This window comes from Manacus vitellinus, unplaced genomic scaffold (assembly GCF_001715985.3).
Source record: "Manacus vitellinus isolate BGI_N305 unplaced genomic scaffold, ASM171598v3 scaffold_69_pilon, whole genome shotgun sequence".
Lineage (NCBI taxonomy): Eukaryota > Metazoa > Chordata > Aves > Passeriformes > Pipridae > Manacus > Manacus vitellinus.
Window position 1 is genome coordinate 2,672,841 of NW_021940749.1, and position 24,195 is coordinate 2,697,035.

Consider the following 24,195-nt stretch of genomic DNA (forward strand, 5'->3'; position numbering starts at 1 on the left):
TTGCAAGAACCACTTCCAAAGCAGCATTTTGGGTGGAACCCAAGGAATTTGTCAGCTCTTCTGTCTTCCTGGCACTGACTTAAAACAAAAAAATCCAGAGGATCCTAAGGACTGGGAAAGTGATAATTTAATCTGGAATGTCATGGCCAGATTCTGAGGGCATGTAAATGTCTGTGGAGGGAGGAAAAAAGACCTCACTTCAGAATGACCTCATCCAGGAGAAATCCGAGTGCCATATGTTCCTTTGGCCTGCATTTGGTACCATAAAGACTGTTAAGATACATGCAAGGAGGAGAAGGGGGGTGGCTTTTCTATTTTAGGGGAAGAAACATATAATGAAGTAGCTGTAAATCTGTGTCTTGATTTGTTCACACCAGTTTTAATCTGCTCCAGAGGTTTTCTGAGATGTAAAACGTAATTTTAGGTGGAAAAAATGGACATACCCTCTAGCCACAGCTTACTGCTCCCTCCCTGCAAACCACAGACCATCTAATACATAGAAAGCAAAGATTTGCCCTTTTATAAGCCTGGAAAACAGTGGCAAAACAAATTAATGACCCCACAATATTGGGAGATTTGGTTAAAGTTCTTCCACTGATTTTTGCCATCACCCTTAATGAATTACAGGAATATAATTCGTGATGTCATTTTTTTTTTCCCCTTTGAGTTTAAATCCAACTACTATGAAAACAATGATAAGTGGAATGTAAATTCTGTTCCAAAATATCCCTCTAATATGGGAAAGGCCTCTGTTCCCGTTCCCTATTTAAAATGGCTTATTCAGCAGCAGTGCTGCTGAGGGGCTTCCACCCAGAACACATCAACACTTAATCAAATTACGGTGCTATCTGAGGAAGGAGGTGCAGCAATTCCAGCGGCTGACAGCTGGGTTTACACACACCGATTGCTCCGGGTTTCACAATGCCCGGGGGCTGGCAGCGCTCGGCTCTCATGGCACGGTGCCCCCGGGCAGCGCAGCTCAGCGCTGCCAGCTTGTGCCAGCGCAATCCCATTTGTCTGCGGGCTCTTGTCTGCGGGCCCGTGCCATACAGCTGGGCTGGGGGGGCTGCAGAGCCGGGCTCCCTCCCCTCAAACACTTCCCAGAGACAATTCACAGCCCAGCCTTTTGAACTGTCCCAGGAAAGGTGCCCTGGAACCTCGGGGCGAGAACAAGTGCCAGGAGGAAAGCCGGGAGGTGCTGCCAAACCCTTTGTAACAGGGAATTACAGCCCGGGGCCACGCACGCTGTAAATGGGATTGTGCCAGTTCATCAGGGCAGCTTTGATTCTATCGCTGAGTTCTGTCACTGAACTTAGCTGTCCTTGTTCCTTTCAGAAAAACCAGCCCACAATATAAACACTGTTCTCTGGTTTAGGATGTGCCAAGGCTTGCCCTAGTGCAGTAACAGAATGTTTGAATTTACTGCTTCGTTTCCTTTGCTCCTTACCACTTCTTTATCTTTTTTTTTTTTTTTTCCTCCTTCTCCCTCCATGTTAAAATCTATGTATTCTCATTTTGGGATGTAGCTGACCTTCATTTGTTTGAATGATTTTGGTATTTCACTAAAAAAAAAAGGAATTCATAATATATGGAGTTTGTCTTGTTTTGAAAATTGTTTTGGGCATAGGAAAGTTGCAATGAAAACCTAATTCATACATTTAAAGAAATAATAGCATCTCTGGTTATTTTTAACAGGATTTCTGAATTCATTCCTTTTTCCCTTAGAGAGTAAAACGAATAAAAATTCTTGTCATTTGTTGCATAAAAGATTCCTCTGAAGCACTATAACAATTTGGATAAGGAACCAAATCTGTCCTTTGGGTTCTCTTCTTGCTGTCAGTCCTCTTCTCAGTTCCCAGTAAAAAATACTGCTGTCTTTCCTTAGCAATTCCAGGTTATGTTAAAGCAGTGTAGTAATCCAGCATCTGCATATGTGTTCTCACCCTTGCACTTCTCACACCCATGTTCCAGGCGGTCTGGAATGAAAGAAATCCAGGGAGGAGCTCCCCAAATGCAAAAAAAGAACCTTCACATATTCAGCCTAAATCAGGTTTTCCGTGACAGAGCACGTGTGGTGTTTATGCATGTCCTTTGTGTCACATATTTAGCAGTTTCTCTGCCTCCCAAACCTTCATCATGTATCAACAGGTAGAGGCCCAAACTTCCTCACAGTTCAGGGGGAAATTCGCTGTGCTGATATGAAGTGACTGCTGTAAAGAGTCTCTGTTCCAAGACTCCCATTCCAGCAGTTTCCTTCCTTATGTGTGCTTTGAAACTTCCATTGGAGCCCGGTTGTAGTTTCACACACACAGAATATGACTGACAGAACCCCCTGGTCTTTTTCCATCTCTTTTCCCCTCACAAAGATGTGATAACTAGTAAATTTGTTAAAAGGAAAGGGCTGTTGGGTGCTAAGTGGCCAAGAGCCCTTTTCCCAAAGGGGAGTGAGGGTTCAGAAAGCACTGCTCAGGAAGCTTGTACATTCATAATGATGCCTCTGTCAAAGTATTAGGGCAAAAAAAAAGTGATGATCCTCCTTCAAAAAATCTTCTCTAGGTCAGAGATCCCCGTGTTGCAGCCCATCCTTGACAAACTACAGGATTTAGGGTCACTGTAACCCTCTGGGTCTCACACAGCATGTTAAATATACATTAGAATTGTGACATAGTGGAGGTAATGCTCCACACAAGTAAATTTATTCTATTCCACTTTTTTTTGCTTACCCTTGAACATGGAAAGCTGTTCCTTGTGTTTCCAGCAGAATCCCTGGACAGTTTTTAACCAATGGCAGTACCAGCCAGGGCCACTAATTTTTCTTCTGTAGAGGCCCAGAAACCTCTGCAATTCTAGATTCATTTACTAACTCATCTGGCAAACTAAAAAGCTCTCGTTGTTTTCAGAAATTGAATTTGAATCAACTCAAAACTTCCTTTCCATTATAATTGATCCTTACATAGTCATTAAACCTGTTATTTTTCTTATCTTTACGTTATAGTCTCAGTATCTGAATGCTCTTATGGCTCTTTTCTCTCATTAGCCATTTATTTTCCATATATGTTATCTGGTTGCCAACTTATTCTTTTAGTCCATGAATATAATTTCTTACTAGAAAAACTCTGCCTTTTTTCCACCCCTTCTTTTTGGTTTGCACACCTGTTTGCTTTGTGTCACGTTTGAGCATCACAATGAGCTGCCAAATTTGCTTTTCCTTCTCCCCTGGTGCAACTAATCATTTCCAATCATTATTTCATGCTTAAAATATTTTAAAACTAGGAAATAACTGAGATTTCTTCCACATGTCTGGGTTTGGTTTTTGTTTGTTGTTTTTTAACAGTATGTGTGTGAGTAAAATGAGTCACATGGTGGCACTTCCTTGTAGTGTTGTAGTGTCTAATGGCTCTCCACCATACAAGGCATCTGTACAGGGCTAAACCCCAGCCCTGGTTTGATCAGCCACATCCTTTCCTTCGGTAGCACAGGCTGGAGAAACTGTAAAAGGATAAAGAAAAGGAGAAACATGTCTGCTTTACAAAGTAAACCCCTCCCTTTGCACTTTTTTTTACATTCCTTGCCTCCTCACCTTTGCCAAATATGGTCTCTGAGCCCATGGCTGTGTTTGGAAAAGCAGGGAGAGATCATGCTGAAAGAGTTTGGATCTGCCAGGAAAGAGGATTACAAGGGCAAGGCTGATGATATCCAATATTTACTTCTGCCTGTGTTCTACAACTTTGCATCCATAAAGCAGCAGAGGAAAGTGTGACCTGGCCTGTTTTAATTAGGCAGCGCTAGCTGGATCTTTCCTAGCTGGATCTTCTCTCCAATTACTCACTCTCCTTTTTATGGGGCCATTTTCTGAGAGGTCTTTATTGCTTAGTGAGGGCACTGTGGCTGGCACTAATTTTGGTGATTCAAACACGGATTCTGCAATGTGTTGTTACCTCATACCCCTCCGTATTGTGAAACAACAGCTGGGGACCCGTTCCCAACCCGTCGGTAATTTGGTGGTGACGCCAAAGAGGCACGATTTCCACCTCTGCCAAAAACTCTGTGCGTGTTTTACTTGCCTCACAGGAGCAGTGGGGCTGTTTATGGTGGGAATTTTGAGTGGGAATGTCAGCATGTGCAGGATCAGGGCCACAGTCAGCATGGGGTAAAGCAAGATCGTGCAGAACACGGCTCCGGTTTCATTGCACTCCCAGGTACTGTGAGGAACCAGCAGGGAGAAGGTGTTTCCAAATGCCTGGAGGGCAGCACTCACATACTGTGAAAATCCTGATTACACTGACAGACTTACCCCGGGGTTACATCTGTACCGAATTACAGGAACTCGCTACATTTCTGCAGATCAGAAATGTGTTTTCTGACGGCAGCGCTGTTTCTGCTTCCCTCTCTGTGGATGGCACACCAAAGAGGTTGCTTTGGTGGATTCTATTCCATATGAGCTATAGTGGGTTTCTGTGAGAATTCCTACAGAATTGCTTGTGTAGCATTTACAGCCTGTGTTAATGATGACTATAAAGTTGTTTGTCTTCGTGGAATTAGATGTATCCATAAGGCATTTTCCAGCTCAACTGTGCTGAGGCAATAAAGCAAATTCTGCTGGCATTGCTCACCGCAGTAATTCCCAAATAATTAGTCAGACTAGGTAATGGATGTGTGATGTGTCCCAGTCATAAACCAGGGTAAGGACATAAAACACGGCAGCTGCTTCGGAAATGCAACACCACAAACCAAATTGCTCAAGTTCAGTGAGGAGCCAGCTCAAATCCTGTTCTCAAAGCCTCTTGTGTTGCTTTTCTTCCCTCCTAGCGTAAGGAAAAATCTAGTTTGTTTCTTAGACCTCCCTTAAGTCCTAGTTTTTCACTCCAAATTGGCTATTGGTTGCTAAGAAGCAGTGATTTATATGCACGCTTGTTTTGTTTTCCCTCCCTTTACGGAGAGGAATATCGATGCTTAAGAGCAGGAATATGGGTGGGGTTTTTCCCTCCAAGTTTTACCTTCTGTCTGACGTTCTTCTGTCCTGGCATTAAAAACTTCCCAGGGTGTAGTTCAGCCTGTGAAGTGTTGCACATAGTGCTCACAGTGTTTGGTGAACGTTACACGTGTAGGAAATTTACTGTTGGAAAATAAATCACCCTGAACTGATTCCAGAAGCGTTCAGCGAGTGTGTTTGTGCTTGGGTTTTGCCTGTGTGGATTTGGGTTTCGTATCCCTAAACTGGTGCTCCATTGCCATAGAAACAGCAATATTCATACACATCCTAAAATCGGTTCAGTACATGATATTACAGCAGTTTGCATCAGTGCTCTGTTACATTTGCTTCCTGGAGAATTTCTAAAACATATAAATGTGTCCCCAAGGAAATCTCCACGATCGGTGCAACAACAAAGAAAGGAGACAGATTTCTCCATGCACGGTGTGTCATGCAGCCATTTCCAACAGGCTAATCATATTAACAGAGAAAATGCTGGTGCCAGTTTTATTTTAACCAGTAAAGTTTTATTGAGTGCTACTGTCCCTAGCTGCTGCCCTTAACTTCATGTGATTACTAAACCATCTACAGTTTGGAACTGGTTTTATAGCTCGCCCTTCTTACGGGGGAACAGCTGGCAAAAAGAAAAATCATTTAAATGCCAAAGCTTAAAACGCAAAAAGTGGAAAGAAGATCGTAAATATAAAACCAAAATATTGGTTTTCTTAAATCCGTGGTAATGACCTCACTGGGTTCTCCAAAATGCAAAATAATCTGAATCTCTGAGGCTCCCCTGAGTGTTATGAAAGTCAATGGAATAACTTCGGTCTCTGTGAAATCCCACTGGGAAAATCATCCTTGTAGCTGATCCTGTTCTGGAGCCAACGCTAAGCTGGGCTGGAGGGAGGTCCCTCCAAAACAGGCATCCTCACTGCTTTTCCTGTGCATCAGGACAGAACTATTCCCAAGGTGGAATTGGCTGCCACCTAGATAAACAATGGGGGATAAAACATTTGGGGATCTCAGTTTTACACTGTTGCCAGAGAAAACTGCCAAAGGTCCCTTCCAACCCACAGCCAGGCACTCCATGTCCCTGCTACGCTGCTTTCTGGACCAGAGCCTTTTTGGATTGAATCTTGGTTGTATGAGGCAAATTACAGAGTGCCAGGAGCCTAATTGGTGACTAATGTCTCTTTGCAAGGTACAGAAGTGACTCAAAGAGAACTCGTGGCAGGCAGTGCAATATTTGGGGTCCTGTCACTTGCAATTAAAAAGTGACCTCACAGGGAGTTGAATCCATTTTAATGTTTGGAGCTGCCTCAGAATGCATTTCCTTGTGCATTCCTAAGCAGACAGCTCTCTGTGTGAGATGTATTGGAATTCTGTCCGCTCTGTGGCAACCAACAGGTGAAGAGAAAGTGCTGTAGTTTGGAAATCATTGGAGTAACACATGCAAACCCTCAGCAACTGTATTTCAAGTGATATAGGAGTCTCCACCGACCGTATATTACTTGTTTCTGTGAGTTAGATCCAACCTCGCACACTTAAATCTTTCTACCCTTGAAATTTTGCCCAGGGGACCCTTTTCTTCACTATTATGCTGTACATTGGAAAGAGCAGACCAGGATCAAGGCCACGGATCAAAGTCTGATCAGCACAATACCTTCCACTTGAGAGTTAATGCATCCCCAGTATTAGTCATAAAGCATGGAAAGGACCCAAGTTTCCTGTTCCATGCCTCCGAGCATATCCAAGTTACTGGATCTCTGGAATGAGGACCAGGGGATATTTGTTTGGTGTGTTTGAAATGAGCCATCTAGGAACAGAACTGAGGATTTGATATTTATTGTTAATAATTGTGAGAGCTGTGCTTTAGCCGAAGGTTAGTCTGGTTTGCTGTGCACCAAAAAACGGAAGTTCATGTCTTCATCAGTCCAGCTGAACCCAGACGAGAGGGAAACAGGAGCTGGTTGCAAGCAAGGCAGCTCTGGAAGAGACCTCCTAGGTTTTTGGCTCCGGGTTTCTGCCACAGCAGGGAATTGCCTCCTCAAGTCCCATTGCTCCAGTTGCCAAGCCCATCTTTAATCAGCGACAGCCTGTGCTTTAAGCAAACATAGGCCCCTTTGATTTTCAGAGAGCAACTTGTGTGGTTTGCCTCTACACAGACCAGGATTTTTACAGATCAGCTCAAGCATCCAAATGGTGACTTTGAGAACTGCTTGTAATCCATGCTTTCTGCTAGTAAAATCAAAATACATTAACTATGTTCAATTATACAGGTTTATAGTTTACCTTGTTTAGCTCAGTCACATGTCACTTAACGAATTACAGCATTTCTACTTCTTCCATGATTGTTCTAAACCTGATATTTTCCTTCTCTGTGAAACAGGTGTGTCCATTTTTATCATTAATGTTGGCTGTCCTAGTTGGATTTTGCCTCTAAATATCTCTATTAGAAAACTCCACAGAGAGAAATACAAACAGAGAGTGAAATACAGCTAAATACATGCAATGCAGCAGCTGGGCTGCTGGCTTTAAAAATTTTATCACCATCTGAAAATTTACTTATGGGCTCAAACCTGACTGTGAGAGACAAATGAAATATGACTTGAGATTATTTGTGGCAAATACGTGGTTGTGTTCTTACTTTTTTTCTTACAGAATTGAAAATGCAATGCATTAAAGCCTCAGAGTTCGGAAGAGATATAGAACCCAAATGTATTAAACAAAAATATTCTCTAAAAATCCCATGAAAATTAGGTGCTTGACCCATGATCTCAAGGCATGGAGCTTTGGCAATGTTATAAATGTCCATAAATACATTTATAATTGTTTACTTTAGAGACAATATTAGAAGGAATTTTCCATGATGGTAGAAAGAGAGCTTGTATTTTAATATCTCTTTTCCAAAAACCGAAAGATGGATACAGCTTCACTGGAATCATAAATAGTCATTGCTACATCTCAGAAAAAAAGGACAACATATTCCTTCTCAGTTCTTGTTCCTTCACACAGTTCTATTGCACAAAATACAGTCTATGTTTTTAATTTATGACAACTGCAGTAGAGGAAGTTTAGACCTTACATGCTGTTACTGTGTCCAAAATCTGGAGGGTTTATGGTGGCAGGAGTTCCTACCCATATAGTGTGAGTGAAAGAACCTGTGGGATAAAGAGCATCAAAAATTAACAGAAACAGCTATTGTTTTATCCATTTTATGTATATATGTATAAAAAGTGTGTGTGTATACATATATATATACACAAATATTGACCTACCAGTAGCTGCAAATTATTTCAGCTTTAAGAGGAGATTTTGCCAAATACATGCAGTTAAAGTCCATTCCCAGGGGAGAAACATAACCTGGAGATGGAATAACTCGAGCCTGATTCTGAAACTTCTGACACCCAGTTGAGGAAATGAGTTTCTCAGGGCTTTTTCCTCGTTTTTTTTCCCACTGCTGCATGTGGTGATAGTTTCTGTTTCCACAGCATTTATAAGGCCTATCACCGGGGAACAGAGAAAACTGAAGTAGTAGAATTCCCTTTAAATCAGGGCAGTTATTTTAACAACTGCAGAATCGTGATGCAACAGTGGCTTGTGTCATTCCAAGGGCTTTATCCGGAGCTCACTGGAGCTCCATGGCTACGCATCCGTGATGCTCCATGGATGTCAATGGATCTCACTTCAAGCTTTTTCTGGGCTAATCAGCCATTCCTTGGTCAAAATGTGTCCCTCCTGTTTGTAGGCACTGTGTACTGTTGTGTCTGTAGTTGCACACTGCCAAGCAAGGTGTTTTTTCCTGGATTGGGTCTGGGAAGGTCGCTGGAGTTGTTGGCACACCTACACCTGCTTGCTCAGGGTGTTCTCACGGCATTTCAACTCTCCTGCGCCGACTTGGGTATTTATTTACTGTGAACTCTGAGTTCACAGCAGCCTGTTCTCTCTTGAGCACTCGTAGAAGAAAAGGAAACGTTGGCTCTCTAGGAGCACACCCAGACCTCTAACAACGCGTCCTTTGAACGCTCTGCCCGTGCCTTTCCCTGCCCCGGGATAGGAATTCGCTTCCCTACGTAACGTGCAACGCCGCAGAACTCATTAGGCAGCATAAAAGTATTACTGTTCAGTGTCTAAAGAGATTTGTCCCTGGTGGGGCTCAGCTTAATGACACTGTCAGTAGTGCAGAGCTGGCAGCGAAGGACCCGCGCGGGTAATTCATCCCGAACGGGAAGACGAGGAGACAGGAGGTTTTCATTTCGTTGAGGGGAGGGAAACGCGAACCCACCTGGGAGAGCAGCTCGGTTTTATTGCGGGGCTGTGTCTGTCTAAAGTCCTCCTGCAGGAGCTGAGCCTTGTCCAGTGCTGCCTGCTCGGGAAGGGGATGGAGAAGTGAGGAATGATGAGAAAGGGCAGGTGCTGAGGTGAGAGAGCAGGATAAAGGAGGGTGTTGAGGAACCTCAGCTTTGTTGTTATGGTAAAGCAAAGCTTTCCTTTGCTGATCTGCCCGGGAAAGGATTCGAGTTTCCTTTTTCCCCCACGGTGTTTGGCTACTGGTGGAGATGTTTCACGAGGTTTGTGTGTAATTGAAAAGACAGCCCGATGCGAGCCGTTGAACATGCCTGACAGGAATTCGGAAGGGGGAATCGGAGCGGCTTCATCCGCAAGCCCGGGACGGTGCTGGGGCTCTTAATCCGAGCAGCGATGTGTGTGTGATATCACCAGAGCAGAACGCTGCACTGGGCTCTCACAAAATTCTTCAGTCCTTACGTTTTCAGCTGGGGCAAGCAGGGGATGGTATGTTTTCCCAAATCCTGGCAGTCCTCCAGGCCCAGCTGAAATCCTGTCTGATGTGCGGAGCTGCCGACTTTGAGAATGCTCTCAAATTCCCAGGGGAACTGAGAGAAACCCTCTACCTGCAGAATTTCGGCTCGTTGTTATTGCTTACACTGTAACAGTGCCCTCAGGCTCTAATTTGCATGGCATTCCTCCTGCAGAGTATTTGGGCTGGGACTTATTGCCGTCTGCAGAACCTGGGAGGTTACGGTTTATGCTTTTTAATTACTAATTGAACTTAATCAGCAGTTTTTGATTGTCTTAGTATTCAGAACGTGCTGCTGCCTGCAGCTTTTACAATTCTGCGTGGTTCAGTGTTCCACTGAATTCCATTCTGGCCAGCTTTTGCAGTATAATTTGATAAATGCATTTTTTTTCTTCCTTACCTTTTGGTTCCTTAGCAACACTTATTTTTTGCCCAATTAGTTATCCCTTTCCCCGCTGCTCTATGACACAAAATATGCACTGAACACTGTGTGTTTGAACACTGTAAGTGATTCTAGTGTCTTAAGGTGTTTTTTTTAAAGAATGTAGAAGTGGTTAAAATGTCATTGATCTGTGTAGCTGCTCTATTAATTTTGGAAAAATTGATGTTTTCATCCTAGATCCTAGAAAAATGTGCCCGCAGCAAAAAAAGGCACATGCAACCATCACCCACGTGAAGCAATAGACTTGGCAGGGCAAGAGAAAAGCTTTATGAGGCAGTAACTCTTGTCCATCAAGGAATACCTTTCCAGTGGGCTGTAAGCTGGGGGATCACAAGTCTATGTCTGCACAGCAGCTTCAATGGAGTTTATCTGTAGATGAAGAGGTCATTTCTACTGAAGACCTTTCTAAGGGGCAATAGAGCCTAATTCGCAAAAATGGGAACGATAAAGTGAGGACACTCATGTCCCTCAAAAACATACATTTGCATGTTTGTAATAAATAACATTTCTTTTGAAATGTGCTGTGTTCACACGTGCTCAGAGGGTTTACCAAGCTTTCATGAAGTACTGCTTGATTTCAAAATCAAAAAGAGATTGATAGCACATGTCTCCTTTAAAGCCTTGCGGGTTGTTTTTGTTAGGTTGTTTCTTTTCCTCTTGTATCATATTCTATCTCTTAATGTGTGTTTTGGTCACGTGTGTCAGCAGAGAGTTTAGAAACGGGTGAGGAATACCAGTAGTTGCCTCATGGACTAGACAGTATCAAATCCAGACTAGAAATAAAATACAGAACTTTCAGTGATAGTGGTTAACAACTGGAACAGTGAATCAAGCTCTGTAATCATAACTTTTAAATGAAATCTGTGTTCATTTCTAAAACATTTGCTCAGATGCTCACAAGAGCATTAATTCAGGGAATTTCTGTACTCCCTGTGACATGAGCTGCTACATAGATGATTGTGGTGGGCTCTTCCAGCTTTAAAATCTGTAACTCAATCTAATTCTTACTGTCTTCCCTAAGTGCTGCTGTCACTGCTGCAAAAACCTCACTATTAAACTCACAGTAAAAAAAGCAAATGAATGTTCTTGCAGCATGGAGTTGGAAAATTAAAATGTAATGCTTCTCTTGTGCTATCAAATAAATAGCATTAATAATATCTGTGCATATGAGCAATCTAGCAAGGGGAAATGTGTCCTGAAAAGAAATGTTTTTAATTTTTCTTTTAATGCGCTTTTTGACAATCTAATTAGGATATGAAACAATTTCTGGAGGAGGAGACACTGAATATACTTTAACTTTTCAGTGTGCTTTTCTTCAGCATTCTTTCCTTTAAGACCGGGAGAGCATCATGGTTATTCATAAATTCCCAGTTCCTGGGAGGAAGATGTGTGCTGAACTGTCATACCAAACAGAAAAAAAAAAAGGGATGCAGAGCAATCCAGCAGGTTGTGGGCTCAAAACAAACTGGGGGTGCTGTTTCTCGCAGTGCATCAGCCAAATTGGCCTAAGATGAAAAATAGGTACAGGCTTAAGAGAAAACCATGTAATTTCCCTTTCAGTTATTGATTGTGACACAATAAACTCAGGAAATCCCCAACCTGCTGGTTGCTGGAAGGGACCCATTTCTCAGACAAGAGGCATTTGTTCCGGCTCCAGGCAGATAAGGAATACTCCGGATCAGGCTTTATTGCTCTTTCCAGGGCGTGCGGGAGGAATGCAGTCGGTGTTGGGCTGATTTGACCGGTTAGTTCTGCTTTTGAGCTCAGGCCTCCTGTTTGGTTTGTGCGCGGCCCCGATTCCTGAGCACGGAGATGACATTTATGATCCATTACCTAACGCTTTGCTGCAGCAGTGACATTCTAGCAGTTCATAATTCTGAGCTAGAAATGAGCTCAACGAAATGGCCCAGGCAAAGGTGAAGGAGCGAGGTGTCGGGGTAGGTTTGGGTTGATTTGGTTTTTTGTGGAGGGAGAGACTCAGTGTTGGGGGTTTGTTACTGTCGGGGGTTTCTCTTTTTCTTTTTTTTTTTTTTTTTTAAATCAATCATGATAAAGTAGAATTAAAACTTGTTATCGAAGTAATCTCTGACATTACAATCTGTAAAGTTCTATTGGCATGGCCTGAAGCTTGTATTTGGTGTAGCAGTGAGTCATCTAAATGCCATTTCTAGTATTTAACAACTATTTAAAACATCCTGAGCCTTACAAGCACTTCATTAGCATTCTTCCTTCTGCAGTCCATGCACCATTCCCAGTTAAAAGCATCCCTCCCCTTCAAGCTCCTTTGGAAAGGGACAGCCTTGTGTCAGCTGTGCACCCGTAACCTTGACATCAAATACTTCACCAGGCCAAAAGAAATAGTTAGAGTTATATTTTGCTACACTCACACCCTTTTGACCAATCTGTATTTTCAGCTTTACCGTTGTAAAGTTCCACACTGTTGTATGGAAAAAGGCACGTCCTGTTGTGTGAAAGCCAGGCAGTTGGTAAAACACTTGCAGCAGGCCATGTTACATCCCTCATAACCCAGGAAAGTTTTGTTCTGGATGAAGAGAACATTTCTCCTCCGTTGTAAAACTTTAGCGATTCTAAAAGGTAACAAATTTTCCACCTTGTTTTAAACCTTCTGGATTTATGTTGCATTATAAGCTCGTGCTCTGCCCCAGTTCTCTTGCTCTGGCCTTAACTGCACTAATATAAAGACGAGTTTTAAACAAGGTGACCTTGTTTGTAAAAACTTTTGATTCAGGAACAAATGAAACTGTTCCTTCTGTACAATTTGTGGCAACGCTGGAGATTGTAGCCAAGAAAGAGATTTAAACAATAGCATGCCTAAACTTCAAAGCTGATGGCTGTGGCAGCCTCAAAATGTGTGCTGTAAACTCTTTAGGTTATTTGGCTCTTCAGAAAGTCAGGAAAGCCAGAAAAACGTGCACACCCCTCACTCACGGACAGCCAGGGAGCGGTGACATGTGCTCAGAGACCTGCTCTGGTGGGAGGTGTCCCTGCCCATGGCAGGGAGTTGGAATTGGGTGATCTTTAAGGGCTCTTCCAACCCAAAGCGGTCTGTGACTTTATGACTTCCCCCAGCATCTGCTGCTAAAATGTCCCCTTTCCTTACGGAAGCACATCCAGTTGCTGTTTCCAGAAGCAGTCATTGCAGCAGGGCTACACACATTTAAAGACCGGCTTCTGTTTCGTTTGGGACCATAAACCTCGTGTAGCTGGGAAATGGGAGACTCCTCCGGGAAGGCAACCACCAGCCCTAAAGCTGTGTTGTTTCAGTCCTCACAGGGCCTGACAGGAGAGGGATATGTAAGGTCACGTCCCAGATTTCCAAAGTGACTTTATCGGCCTCAGTTGAGTGACTGCACATTTACATCACTGCGGGAGCTGAGATCAGGATCTGGCCCTTTGCCGATGAAATTCAGGAGGGAGTTGAGGAAAGTCTGTGTTAAATATAGACTAAGCGAGCTGCAAAGCTCTGTTTATGTCATCAGAAAGCAGGGAGTAAGCCACGGGTGGAATCTGAGCATTCCCAAGCAGTACATCTGTAAATTAATTACCAGGGTCCACCAAAGGAGGCAAAGGGAATGATGTAAGTCCCATGACTCACCAGGCTTTTATTCGTGTTTTAGGATGCTGTTTCCAGTGATGAGTGGCCTGGCAAAAGTGCAGCATCCACCTGGGAAGCAGAATGCAGAGATGTTCTGCCTTTTCCTTTCCCTGAGGGGAAGGTGTGTTGAGGACAGGGGCATTCAGAAACGAACTGAGGGGGAGAGGAAATGTGGTTACAGTTCTTGGAAGTACATGGAATATTGACTCTGTGTGTAGGCCAAAGCCTGCTTTGTTCCTACTGTCGTTGCAGCTATTAAGCTAAAAATAGGAGTTCCCAAAGCCCTTCTTTAGGCAGGCAAGGTTTTCTGGCCTCGGGCATAACTAGGAAGAGCACTGAATTGGACATCCCAAACTGCAACCTTCCTGGTTACTGAGAGCTCTGAGTCAAGGGTAAGCAGAAATGTAGCCTCCAGCTAGGAAGAAATACTTTTGTCCAGCTAGGAAGAATTACCCTTTTAACACTTAGCTGACCTAAGAGTTAGAAGAACAGTTATAATGTGTTAGCACTTTGATCTTCCCAAGATCTCATTTACCATTATTATTCGTGGTTCTCTGGAACTGGGAGCGAGATTCCCTCTCAGGATGAGTAGTGGCACAAGGAATGAGAGTTGGCATCTTCCATCCTTGGCACACTGGAGCCGTGCCCAGTCTCCTCCTACAACACAAGGCTGTCACCTTTGCCAGGCAGCTGCACAAAGGGCCACTCAGGGCAGGGAAAGGAAGTAGAACACATGTTAACATTTGGGGAAAACATTTTTATCTGCCCTTCCAAAGTTGCTATCTTGCTGGGGTGTATTTCAAAGATGGGTGGCTTGGAAAGAGCCAGGTTAGACCCAAAACAACCCGAAAAGGGCGCCTTTAACAACCCCACCTCGACGGCAGGTAACTGCAGAGGAGCCTCCAACTGCAGCCATGCTCTCTGCACACATTTAATTAAATTAATTTGATGGCCTCAATACACGCAGAGGCTGCATAACAAGTACTAAAAATACCTCCTTTCCTAATGGTGTGCTAAATTCAATTTCAACCAGTGTATATTTGAATTAATGTATTCAGTGCACTCGAGTTTAAATACCTATGGATGTTCTGGATTTTTTTTTTTCCCTGAGGGGAAAAAAATACTTCCTCCAGCTTTCACAACTCTTCTGTTCCTTTCACTGAGCATCCTGAAGGGGCTGTATAAACCTTGGCTGCAATTCCTCAGCATCCACAAATATTTTCTTAAGTGGATTATTAATAGCACGTTATCTTCCAAGGCCTCTCTACATGAAGGTCAGCAGAGTATTTTGCTGACATAAGCCTACTTTTGTTTTTTGTTTTTTGGTTTTTTTTTTTTTTCAAAAGTGGAGAGGGGGGAAAAAAAAAGGGAAGCTTTGTCAAACCCCTAAAGGGAGAAGGTCAAGTTTATAGATGTCTGGCAGAGATTGCCCTGGGGTGTTTTCATTTGCAGCTGGGTGGTGACTCACAGGGCTCTGTGTGGCTAACGGGGCACTGGGAAGCTTCAGGCTCTCTTTTCCTCCTGTACCCCAATAGCTGTGCTCTTTTGCATCTGCTTAATAAGATGTTTGTTTTCTTGCTTTTCAAGCTATCTGAATTCCAAATTTCTGTTTTAAATGATTCTGTTGTTCTGCTCACTGACCTTGGTCACCTCCTGGGGAATGATCCCCTCTAGCCAGCCTCCTGCCAAGCTGAATATTTTGGATGTGTTGGAAATATTTTGATTCTCTAAGCAAAATCATATATGACTAGTTAAAGATAACTACATATAGATACCATAATGCATGGACTATATAGTAACTATACCACGATAGCTGATATTTTAAAAGCAAACAGAACAATTAATGAAAAATACATTTAATTACTAGAAAATATATATATATACATGTGATCAGATATTTAGTAAAATGCTCTGATGTTTGACTGGATTCATGGTGCTACTACAGCTTATGTTAAAAGAGCATCATAATTTGTTCTGCTAAAAGCAAAATAGCATCACTAATCTGATTTGCACTTTATCTTTTATAGGTTTAGGTTTCTACATATATTCTTTTGGTCTTGTAAATGTGGGGAAAAGGCTGGAGAAAAAAATGGAACAGAGAATTATTTTAAAGGGGATGTAATTTCAGGAAATGATAGAATGGTTTGGGTTGGAAGAGACTTCTAATTCCAGTGCCCCTGACATCCATGGGTATTTAAACTCAAGTGCACTGAATGTATTAATTCAAAGTATATGAAAATTTCAGGGTTTCTTCAGTTTAAGATTTGGGATTTTTTTTTTCTTTTTTTTAAAGAACTTGAATTTACATGCTGTACAGTTCCTCTGATTTCAGGAGATGTTCTTCCTCAGGGGTTAAACTCTGTAGGTTTTCCAGTGCTGATGTAATCTTACTGTGTTACTTTTCAGGGTGGAAAGCCCTTACATTGCACACTAAAATCCACTTTTACTTCCACGTTTCCCTGCTGTATCACTGCAAATTTCAGCACGAGGCTTAGTTATTTCTGAATAGCTCTTTTTCAACAGAAATATTAGAGTGGGGATGCTTTTGTGCAGCCTGATGTGAGCAGAACCAGTTAGATTGAACCCAAATTAAAGTTTCCTCTAGGCAGCACGACTTGATTTTAATCCAGGAGGGATCCCAGAGGGATGCAGGCAGTCCCTTGGCAGGGACCAGCTGGAGTTTAGCACAGAGGTGCAGGAATTGGAAGATTCGGTCCAAGCGGCTGTTTAAGAGTTAATGCTTTGTAAAACCCAGTCTGAGTGAAAGTTGTTCCTGTCATGCTGACTCACGCTAGACAAGTCAGACCTGCAGATTTACTTTAGTTCAGCCTAATCGTGCGTGAATGTAAGTTTGCGCTTGACTCAGTGTCTTCCAGGACGGGGTGAAGTTGCATTTTGCAACTGCAGCACATTCGTACTTTAACCCAAATTCTTAAAAATTGTTGTGTTCTGCAAAGGCGCATTCCTGGCGTTTGCCACAGCCCCGCCAGAATTGGAGAGTTTGGGATTTGGGGCCGTTTTGTGGCTGCAAACAAATCCGGTACGTTCATACCTTCCAGATGTTTGTGGCCATGTCAGAGACACTTAAACCAGTCAATATTTGGGGGGGGGAGAGGGTGTAGGACCACCTCGCTCTGGGGGGCGGCTGGCGGGCGGGGGTAGGGGGGCTCTCCTCTGGGATGCGGGGGGCGGGCGAGGGAAGAGGAGGAGGTGCGAGGACAGGAGAGGGAGGAGAGGAAAGGGGAGAAAGAAGTTGCGGACCGGGGCAGGCAGGGGCAGGAGCCGGGATTTCGGAGGGGCGGGCAGGGAGGAGTGGGCTTGTGGGCGCTCCGGGGCCGGGGTGCCCGCGTCCTCCGGCGGGCCCGGGTGTCCCTGTCCTCCGGGGGCCGGGAGCCCCCGGGGGCGGGGCAGGGGAGGGAGGAGGAGGAGGAGGGCGGGGAGCGGCTGGGGCCGGCAGCGCCGGCGGGGGCGGGCGGGGGGCGGCACGTCCCCGACCCGTCCCAATCCCATCCGGTGCCTGGTCCCGTCCCGGGGCGCCCCGCTCGCCCGCCATGGGCACCGGCCCCGGGACGGGCTGGCAGCGGCGCCCCGGCGCGGGCCGGGGGCGGGCCGAGGGTGCTGTGACCCGGCGGGGCCCTGCCACCCGCCCGGCTCCGGCACCGGCTCCAGCGCTGAAGCTGCCAAGTTGGGGTGACTGCGATGTCCCCCGGGCGGCGGGACGCCTGACGGGCGCTGCCTCGCCCCGAGGCCGCCCGGCTTTGTTGGGATTTTGTTGGTTTGTTTCCTTCTCGCCTCTGTTTTCCTCCCGTCCCGCCGCGGTGGAGTGGCCCGCGGTGGGCGCCGCTGGCCGCGCCGCCCCTGCCGGCAGGATGGTGGCGGCGGTGCTGGCCGGGGCTGTCCCTGCTCAGCCTCCCTCACCTGCGGCTACCTGGCCTGGGCAAGCCGCCGCGCCGGCCCCGGCGGGACCCCGCTGGCAGAGGAGCCCGGGGCCGGCGCCCCCCGCTCGCAGCCGCACATCATCTTCATCCTGGCGGACGATCAGGGGTTCAGGGACGTGGGGTACCACGGGTCCGAGATCAGGACGCCCACGCTGGACAAGCTGGCTGCCGAAGGGGTCAAACTGGAGAACTACTATGTCCAGCCCATGTGCACGCCATCCAGAAGCCAATTGATCACTGGAAAGTAAGTTTGCTACTACTTCATCATTCACCTCTCCAGCCTAAACGCTCTCCCTGTCGGAAGGAGAATGGGTGACCCTGGGCGGTTCACCTTTGGGATATCCTGTGGGCAGAGAGGAGCCCCTCTGGTTCGCTTAAAAACCTTCAATGAAACGGACTTGTAATACGTTTGAAATAGCCAAATAAAGCTGTCTCAGCGAGGCAGGAGGGTTCAGCACTGCGAGCTGCCCCGCAGAGCGCTGGAGCACGTTCATGGTTACAGCATCACTAACATACGTGCTACTTGTCAAGTTAACGTTGCTATGGCTGGGGAGCGATCAGCTTCGCTTGGCTGGGTGATTTCCGAGGCACTTAGAGGAGGAGTCGTCTCAGGGATCTGCCAGCCTTGCCTTTTCTCCTCTGTGTCCGCTGCAGTTACATCACGGGTCTCTCTCCAAGGGTTATCCTGAATTTATGAGGTGGTTCCCCAGTGTGTCACGTGTGGAGGAGCGCAGGGAACCCGGACTCCCTCTCAGCATCCTCGTAGCTGCAGCATCCCACTTGTCACTTTGCAAACCATTAGAAACTTTTCTCTTAAGCCACTGAAATAGGTGCCTGACCCAAATGGTGAAAAGCCGTGGATTGGTATCCGTCAAATGGTGTTTATTGTGGTCTGTTTAACTAAATAATCAACTATCCAACCTTAAGGCCTTCTTAGATTAGAAGGTTAATGAGGATTAACGGGGGAGCGTATGCATTTGAACTGCAGGAACAATTTCCAAATAGCTCCAAGTGTGGACCCATTTACTCTGGAACAAAACTGCCTTGTTTCTGTTTAGCTTAACTCCTTTTGACAGGAGCGGGGGAACTCTTAAAAGAGCAAAACATAATGAGAGGAAAAAAAAGTTTATTTTCTCCTTTCCTAGAGCATAAACAGGAACAAGGCAATGTTAATATTACTGGTAAAAGAAACACATGTTAAATAAAACAAGCAACTGGCCTGCTCTCTTGCATCTCCATATGGTAGAGCTGGAGATAATTCCCAGTCTCGGTCTAGTTCCCAGACTTGCTGGACCAGGGAGATTTGCATGAAGAGCTGACAACGTTATCTAGAGCAAGAATGGAAGAATTCCACACAGGTTTTTGTTTGGGCTGTTATTTTTCTTTGCACAGACCGTGTCTCCGAAGTTATTTCGAGACACCTCCTCAGTCATTCACAGGAGCACAGTTGCCCTGCGGCAACTTAAAGCAGCAGCTTACAAGGGAAACGTGTAAGAGGACAGCGTTTAGCTGTTGTCTTCAAAGGCGTGCAGCCGCTGGGAGCCAGGAGCTCAGCGTTTAGCTGTTGTCTTCAAAGGCGTGCGTGCAGCCGCTGGGAGCCAGGAGCTCCGCCAGCAGCACGTAGCCAGCCAGCTTTCTGAGGAGCGTGGTTTGGGAACCAGCGCTTTACAAAGGGAATGTCATGCTGCACTGGAATGACTCACGCAGCAGCTGGAGCGATGGGATGACCGGGTTCCAGGGGAACCAGGGTGCTGTTCTGGCTCTTGGAGGCTGCAGAGGTTGTCTAAACACGAAAAAGAATGAAAGTCAAGAGTAGCAGTCAGTCAGTTTAACTATTTTGCTCCTTCTCTAAATATGGTAAAAGGTAAGCGAGTTCTGAGGAACCCCGTTCTTTCCATCGGCTCGCCAGGCGGAAATGGTTCTGCAAATCTGCCTGCTTTGGGTTTGGAACCTTTTATAGGAAAAAAGAAATTTGCTTATACTTGGGTTTTATTTTCGTAGTCTGCTGTTCTAAAACCCTTAGAGCGTTTTGGGGTTTTTTTATGTCGTTCTACTCCAGGGAAAAAGGAGCGGCAGAGAGAAAGAACTGCCTCGCATGACTGAGAAATCAGGGAGGGATTGGCGAGGGGTTAATAGGCTGGGGAGGGTATTCACAAGGCAGACTCAGAGAATACTGTTTCCATTCTGGCTGAAGATAAATGCTTGTGATAACTGCTTTTAGTGCTTTCTCAGTAGAGGTACCTTATTTAAAATGCTGGGACTTGGAAACTTCTAATCCAGGACAAGTGCTGTTAGGTCTCCAGGCGGTTCCTCTGAGGCTTGTGTAGGTAAAGAGACTCTTCCTTTGGTGATTGTCCTGTGTGTGAATGAGCACAGGGAAGGAGGCTGGGAGTGACATGCTAAAAGGAAGAGGCAGAATTAGCTCCTTTTCCTGTCTGTGCTGGACCACAGTGGGTGAACTTGTCATCCCGATCACTTCTTCTTCCCTCTGTTCGCCTTCTCATCCCTTGTGCTGGTTTCAGCAGGGCAGTGGCCTGTGTGTACTCAGGAGGTTACTGACCTCTGATTATTTGTAGAAAGGCTCTAGGCATGTTTGGCTTTTTTTCTTTTTTTATTTCTCCCAGAGGGTATGATGGAACATAAATTGTCCTCCAGAGGAATTGTTTTGTGTGATACAGTATTTTTTGTGGTGGTTTTCCCCTTGTAAGTAACAGGTATGCCTCAAAAACTAAATTTAAGCAGAACACAACTTAACTCTAAGACTACCTTTGAGCTCATCCATGAAAGAAGTGAAAAAATAAACACATTTCCATTGTTTATGTTACTGTCATTTACATAGAAGAACATAAAAATAATGCCTGAGACTTCAAATCTTCAAGTTCTCCCTGCTGGGAAAAGGGAGGGGATAGATACCCAAGGATACCCACACAGAGAGCCACTTCCTTTTTAAGTGAAGAATTATTGAAGCATAGTGAGGCAGTTTTAAGAAATTCTGTAGGTTTACAACCAACAGGACAAGTATTCCTGTGAGACAAAGACTATGATGAACATCTGTTGGGGTAGGTACCCCAATTCCACAGAGGGCATTATGCAGTGCAGTGGTATTTGCTGGAGCAGTACTTAATTTAGCAAAGGAATTTGAGAATTAACCCTGACTGATAAGAAAGAATCTAGATATAATATGCCATAAATGGTTTTGGCATTTTGTAGGCAGCAGACACCTCCTTTCTCCTCTAAGCTCCCGGTTTTCTGCTGACCATCAGACATGTAACCTTAGGACAATTACAGGCACTGGAATCCCTGTGGGCCACAGGAAGGTTCCTCAGGAATAGGGATCACTCTCTGTAGGGACCAATGGACAGCTGGAGTTCCAGGGCACTGAGGAATCTGAACTCCCTTTTATGAGTCATGGAAGCCCTACACGAATCTCAGGAACGAGCTTTGCACAATGGCTGGAATGTGGAGACGGAAGGTGTTGAGGAAATGTTGAAAGTCTGGGGAAATAAATCCTTTTTTCCCCTGAAAAAATCGAGATATGGAGAATTTGCTCGTCCGAAGCAGACAGATTGTACAATCAGTAAGCATAATCTGAGCGTTAATTTAGTATAAATAATTCTGTGTGTTACTCTGGGGGATCAGAGTTCTTGGTTAGCCTCCTCTTCCCCTGCCTCCTGGGTGCACAGTGGTCCAACCTGCCGTTGCTCTGGGAAGGATCCAGCACCGTGGTGCGTGACTGGGAAGTTACCTGCTGTGCTCCGAGCTGGAATGAAGGGTCTCGGAGCCTTGACGGGATGCTGGGAAATGTATGTAACACTCCATTATACGTATTCCCTCTTCTGCAGTTAGGGAAATATGAGGGCTGCACAATATCAGCCCCAGGTACCTGGAGGTGATCTGATACTTTATCTGCTCTGGAGTAAAGAGTCCTGGCAGTCATTGGTCCCGAGTTTAACTCTGATCAGTGTTTCCATTAAGAACCGGGATGATGAAGTAAAACGTTCGGATTAAATGCACCAGAAATGTGGGAGGGCCTGCCAGCATGAAGGGACCGTGCTGATATCAAACATCATCTTGGCAAATTGGAGAAACAGCCTGGGAAAAAAAGCAGAGTTAAAGCCAGCAGTGATAAACAGAAGATACTCTGCTGAACCTTTACAAGCTGAGGATGGTGAGCACCTCCTTACACAGCGTTTCTTTAGGAAAGTAGCTGGAATTGTAGTGAATCATGCACTGAATATGAGGTCAACATGTCACGCAGCTACAAAAAAGGCAAACATCAGATGAGTTTGTGAGAACGGGGGAGCCTGGTGGGTTTGTGAGGCAGCCCTTCTGCTCCACAGCTGGAGCACTTATGCCCAAACTTGGGCATCATTCTCCAAGAGCAACGTTGGAGAGTGTCCAGAGAAGGGTGATCTGATATCTCGGGGAGATAACTGTGGGGTAAAGATCAGAAGAAATGGAGTTGTTTAGTCTAAAGAAGAGAATAATGAGAAGGCACAGGGTAAATCTCCAGTATTTTAAAAGCTGTGTGTGCAGTGTCGTGATGGGTGGCACCAGAAATGAGGGGCTTTCTGGAGTAGGGAAAACTCCACGTTAGATAACAGGGAAAACTTGCAAGCCTAAAGGTTGTGAAACACTGGAATAGCCGGATTTGGGAAATTGCTGTTTCCTCATCAGCAGTCAGTAAGAACAGGCAAGACAAATATGTCAGGAATGACATAATGTAGTTGGATCTGTCTTGGGGAAAAGGGTTGGACTGGATGGTGTCTCTTCCAGCTCGGATCCATCTGTGGCTCATTTGAAGTGCAGATTAACTACAGAGGGCATTCTGAGGGACAGTGTGCATGAAGGAGTGTTAAATGCTGGGGGTGATTTCAGCGTTCACTCGGAGAAAGCACCGTGTGAAAGTTGTGCTTTAGTTTTCTTCTAGAAATTCCTGTTTTCCATATCCTCTTTTCTCTGGAATTTTTCAAGATTTCCTCCCCCAGGCCTCATAACTCTTGCAGTATGTCATTGTTTATTTCTGCTGACTTCTTTCAGGACCGTGGGTGGGACTGCTGCCAAAGATGTTGAGGTATCTTTTTCCATGTTCATCTTCTGTCTTTCACTTAGGATGACACTGTCCATACATACATCTACGTGCTGCATGCACAGAGAACAAATAATCAGATGCAAGAACTTCCTTTCCTTGTTTTATTCTGCCTCTGTGCTCGCATCCAACAGAAAATTAGGTCCAGGTAGTGAGCTGCTCTGTGAGAAGTCCGTCCACATCACTGTAATTATTAATGTGCAAAGGAGCACGTGGAGGAGAGAGCTGGAAAGGAAACTCCTTGCAAACAAATACAAGGTGGTGAAAGTAGCAAAGTGTAGCACAGGTTGTGGTAACTTTTTCTTGCATCACTTTCTGGCAGCGTTTAAGAACCTTGTTTGATGGTTTAGATCCATTGCATAGGACAACCACAGCGTGAGCTGACACCTAAAACTAACTCTGTTGGGGAACCTGACTTTTGGTTTTCCGTGTCCAAGTTATACACAGTGCAGGAAGTTAAAGCAGCATTTGGAAATAAATTTAGAAAATCTGTGATTGTAAATGAACTCTGAGGAGTTTAAGGTACAGACTTTTATCCCGTGGTTTGGTTTTGTTGTGGGTTTTAAACTGTAAAAGAGAAATTATATTCCGTGGAAAAGTTAGGCTTAAAATAATTAAGGAATTTAGTTCGTTCAGCATTGTTCCTAATATGTTTGTTTTGTACTTGGTGCACCTTGCTGCCTGTAACAATAATTTGAATATTTGGACGAGTGGTAGCTCTGGACTGCTATTCAACTCTCCCTTTTCACTGTTGCTCTTCCTTCGTGAGGCCCTGTAAGTGAATCAAGATGGGGAAACTGAGATGGGTGTCTGAAAATAAAACGGGCAAGAAAAAGATGGGCTTCGCCTTCATTTAAACCAAATTAAATGGAACAAATTAAATTAATGTTTTTCATTTAAATGCTATACATTTCACAGGAAGATTTTCCGTATTTATGACCTAAAGGTTAGAAGAAGGGAATAATCTGTCTACTTTCTTTCTATGATACTTTTGTGGGTGATAATACCAGACCCAGGGGGTTGTTTTCATAATTTTTGTGTATCTGACTTCTGGGTTTGAGTTTTCTGCACCTTGGGTTTTAAATCAATCCGTGAGATTTCTTATTTTCCCTGCACTTGTTGCTTTGTTTTGCCTTGATTCCTAGTCAGATTTTCTGTGTTGGAGTGAGTTTGCTCAGTTCTAGAACGTCTGGTTCAGAATGAAGGGGGTAATTTCACCAGCCTTCCTTTATTCCATTAATATAAACAGCACAAGGCAAAGGAACATTGTTCCTGTGTGAGTGATCTGTGTAGGATGTGTTTGCTTTCTCTGTATGAGT

The 24,195-nt window shown here is 44.7% G+C and overlaps 1 protein-coding gene and 1 long non-coding RNA gene across 2 annotated transcripts in view; one reads left to right on the forward strand and one right to left on the reverse strand.

Moving 5' to 3' along the window:
• Positions 1-6,878: 6,878 nt before the first annotated feature.
• LOC108641563 lies at positions 6,879-8,478 on the reverse strand. The gene is made up of 3 exons (XR_001922095.1): positions 8,251-8,478; positions 8,058-8,133; positions 6,879-7,073 (listed from the first exon to the last, which is right to left on the reverse strand). It is a non-coding gene; the product is annotated as an uncharacterized LOC108641563 (long non-coding RNA).
• A 6,176-nt stretch (positions 8,479-14,654) lies between these two features.
• The window catches only part of ARSJ (arylsulfatase family member J), a 35,313-nt gene continuing 25,772 nt past the window's right edge, over positions 14,655-24,195 (forward strand). Inside the window, exons 1-2 of the mRNA XM_018083862.2 lie at positions 14,655-14,733; positions 17,758-18,031. Of these exons, the coding sequence (XP_017939351.2) occupies positions 14,655-14,733; positions 17,758-18,031 (353 nt within the window). The remainder of the gene's footprint in view (positions 14,734-17,757; positions 18,032-24,195) is intronic.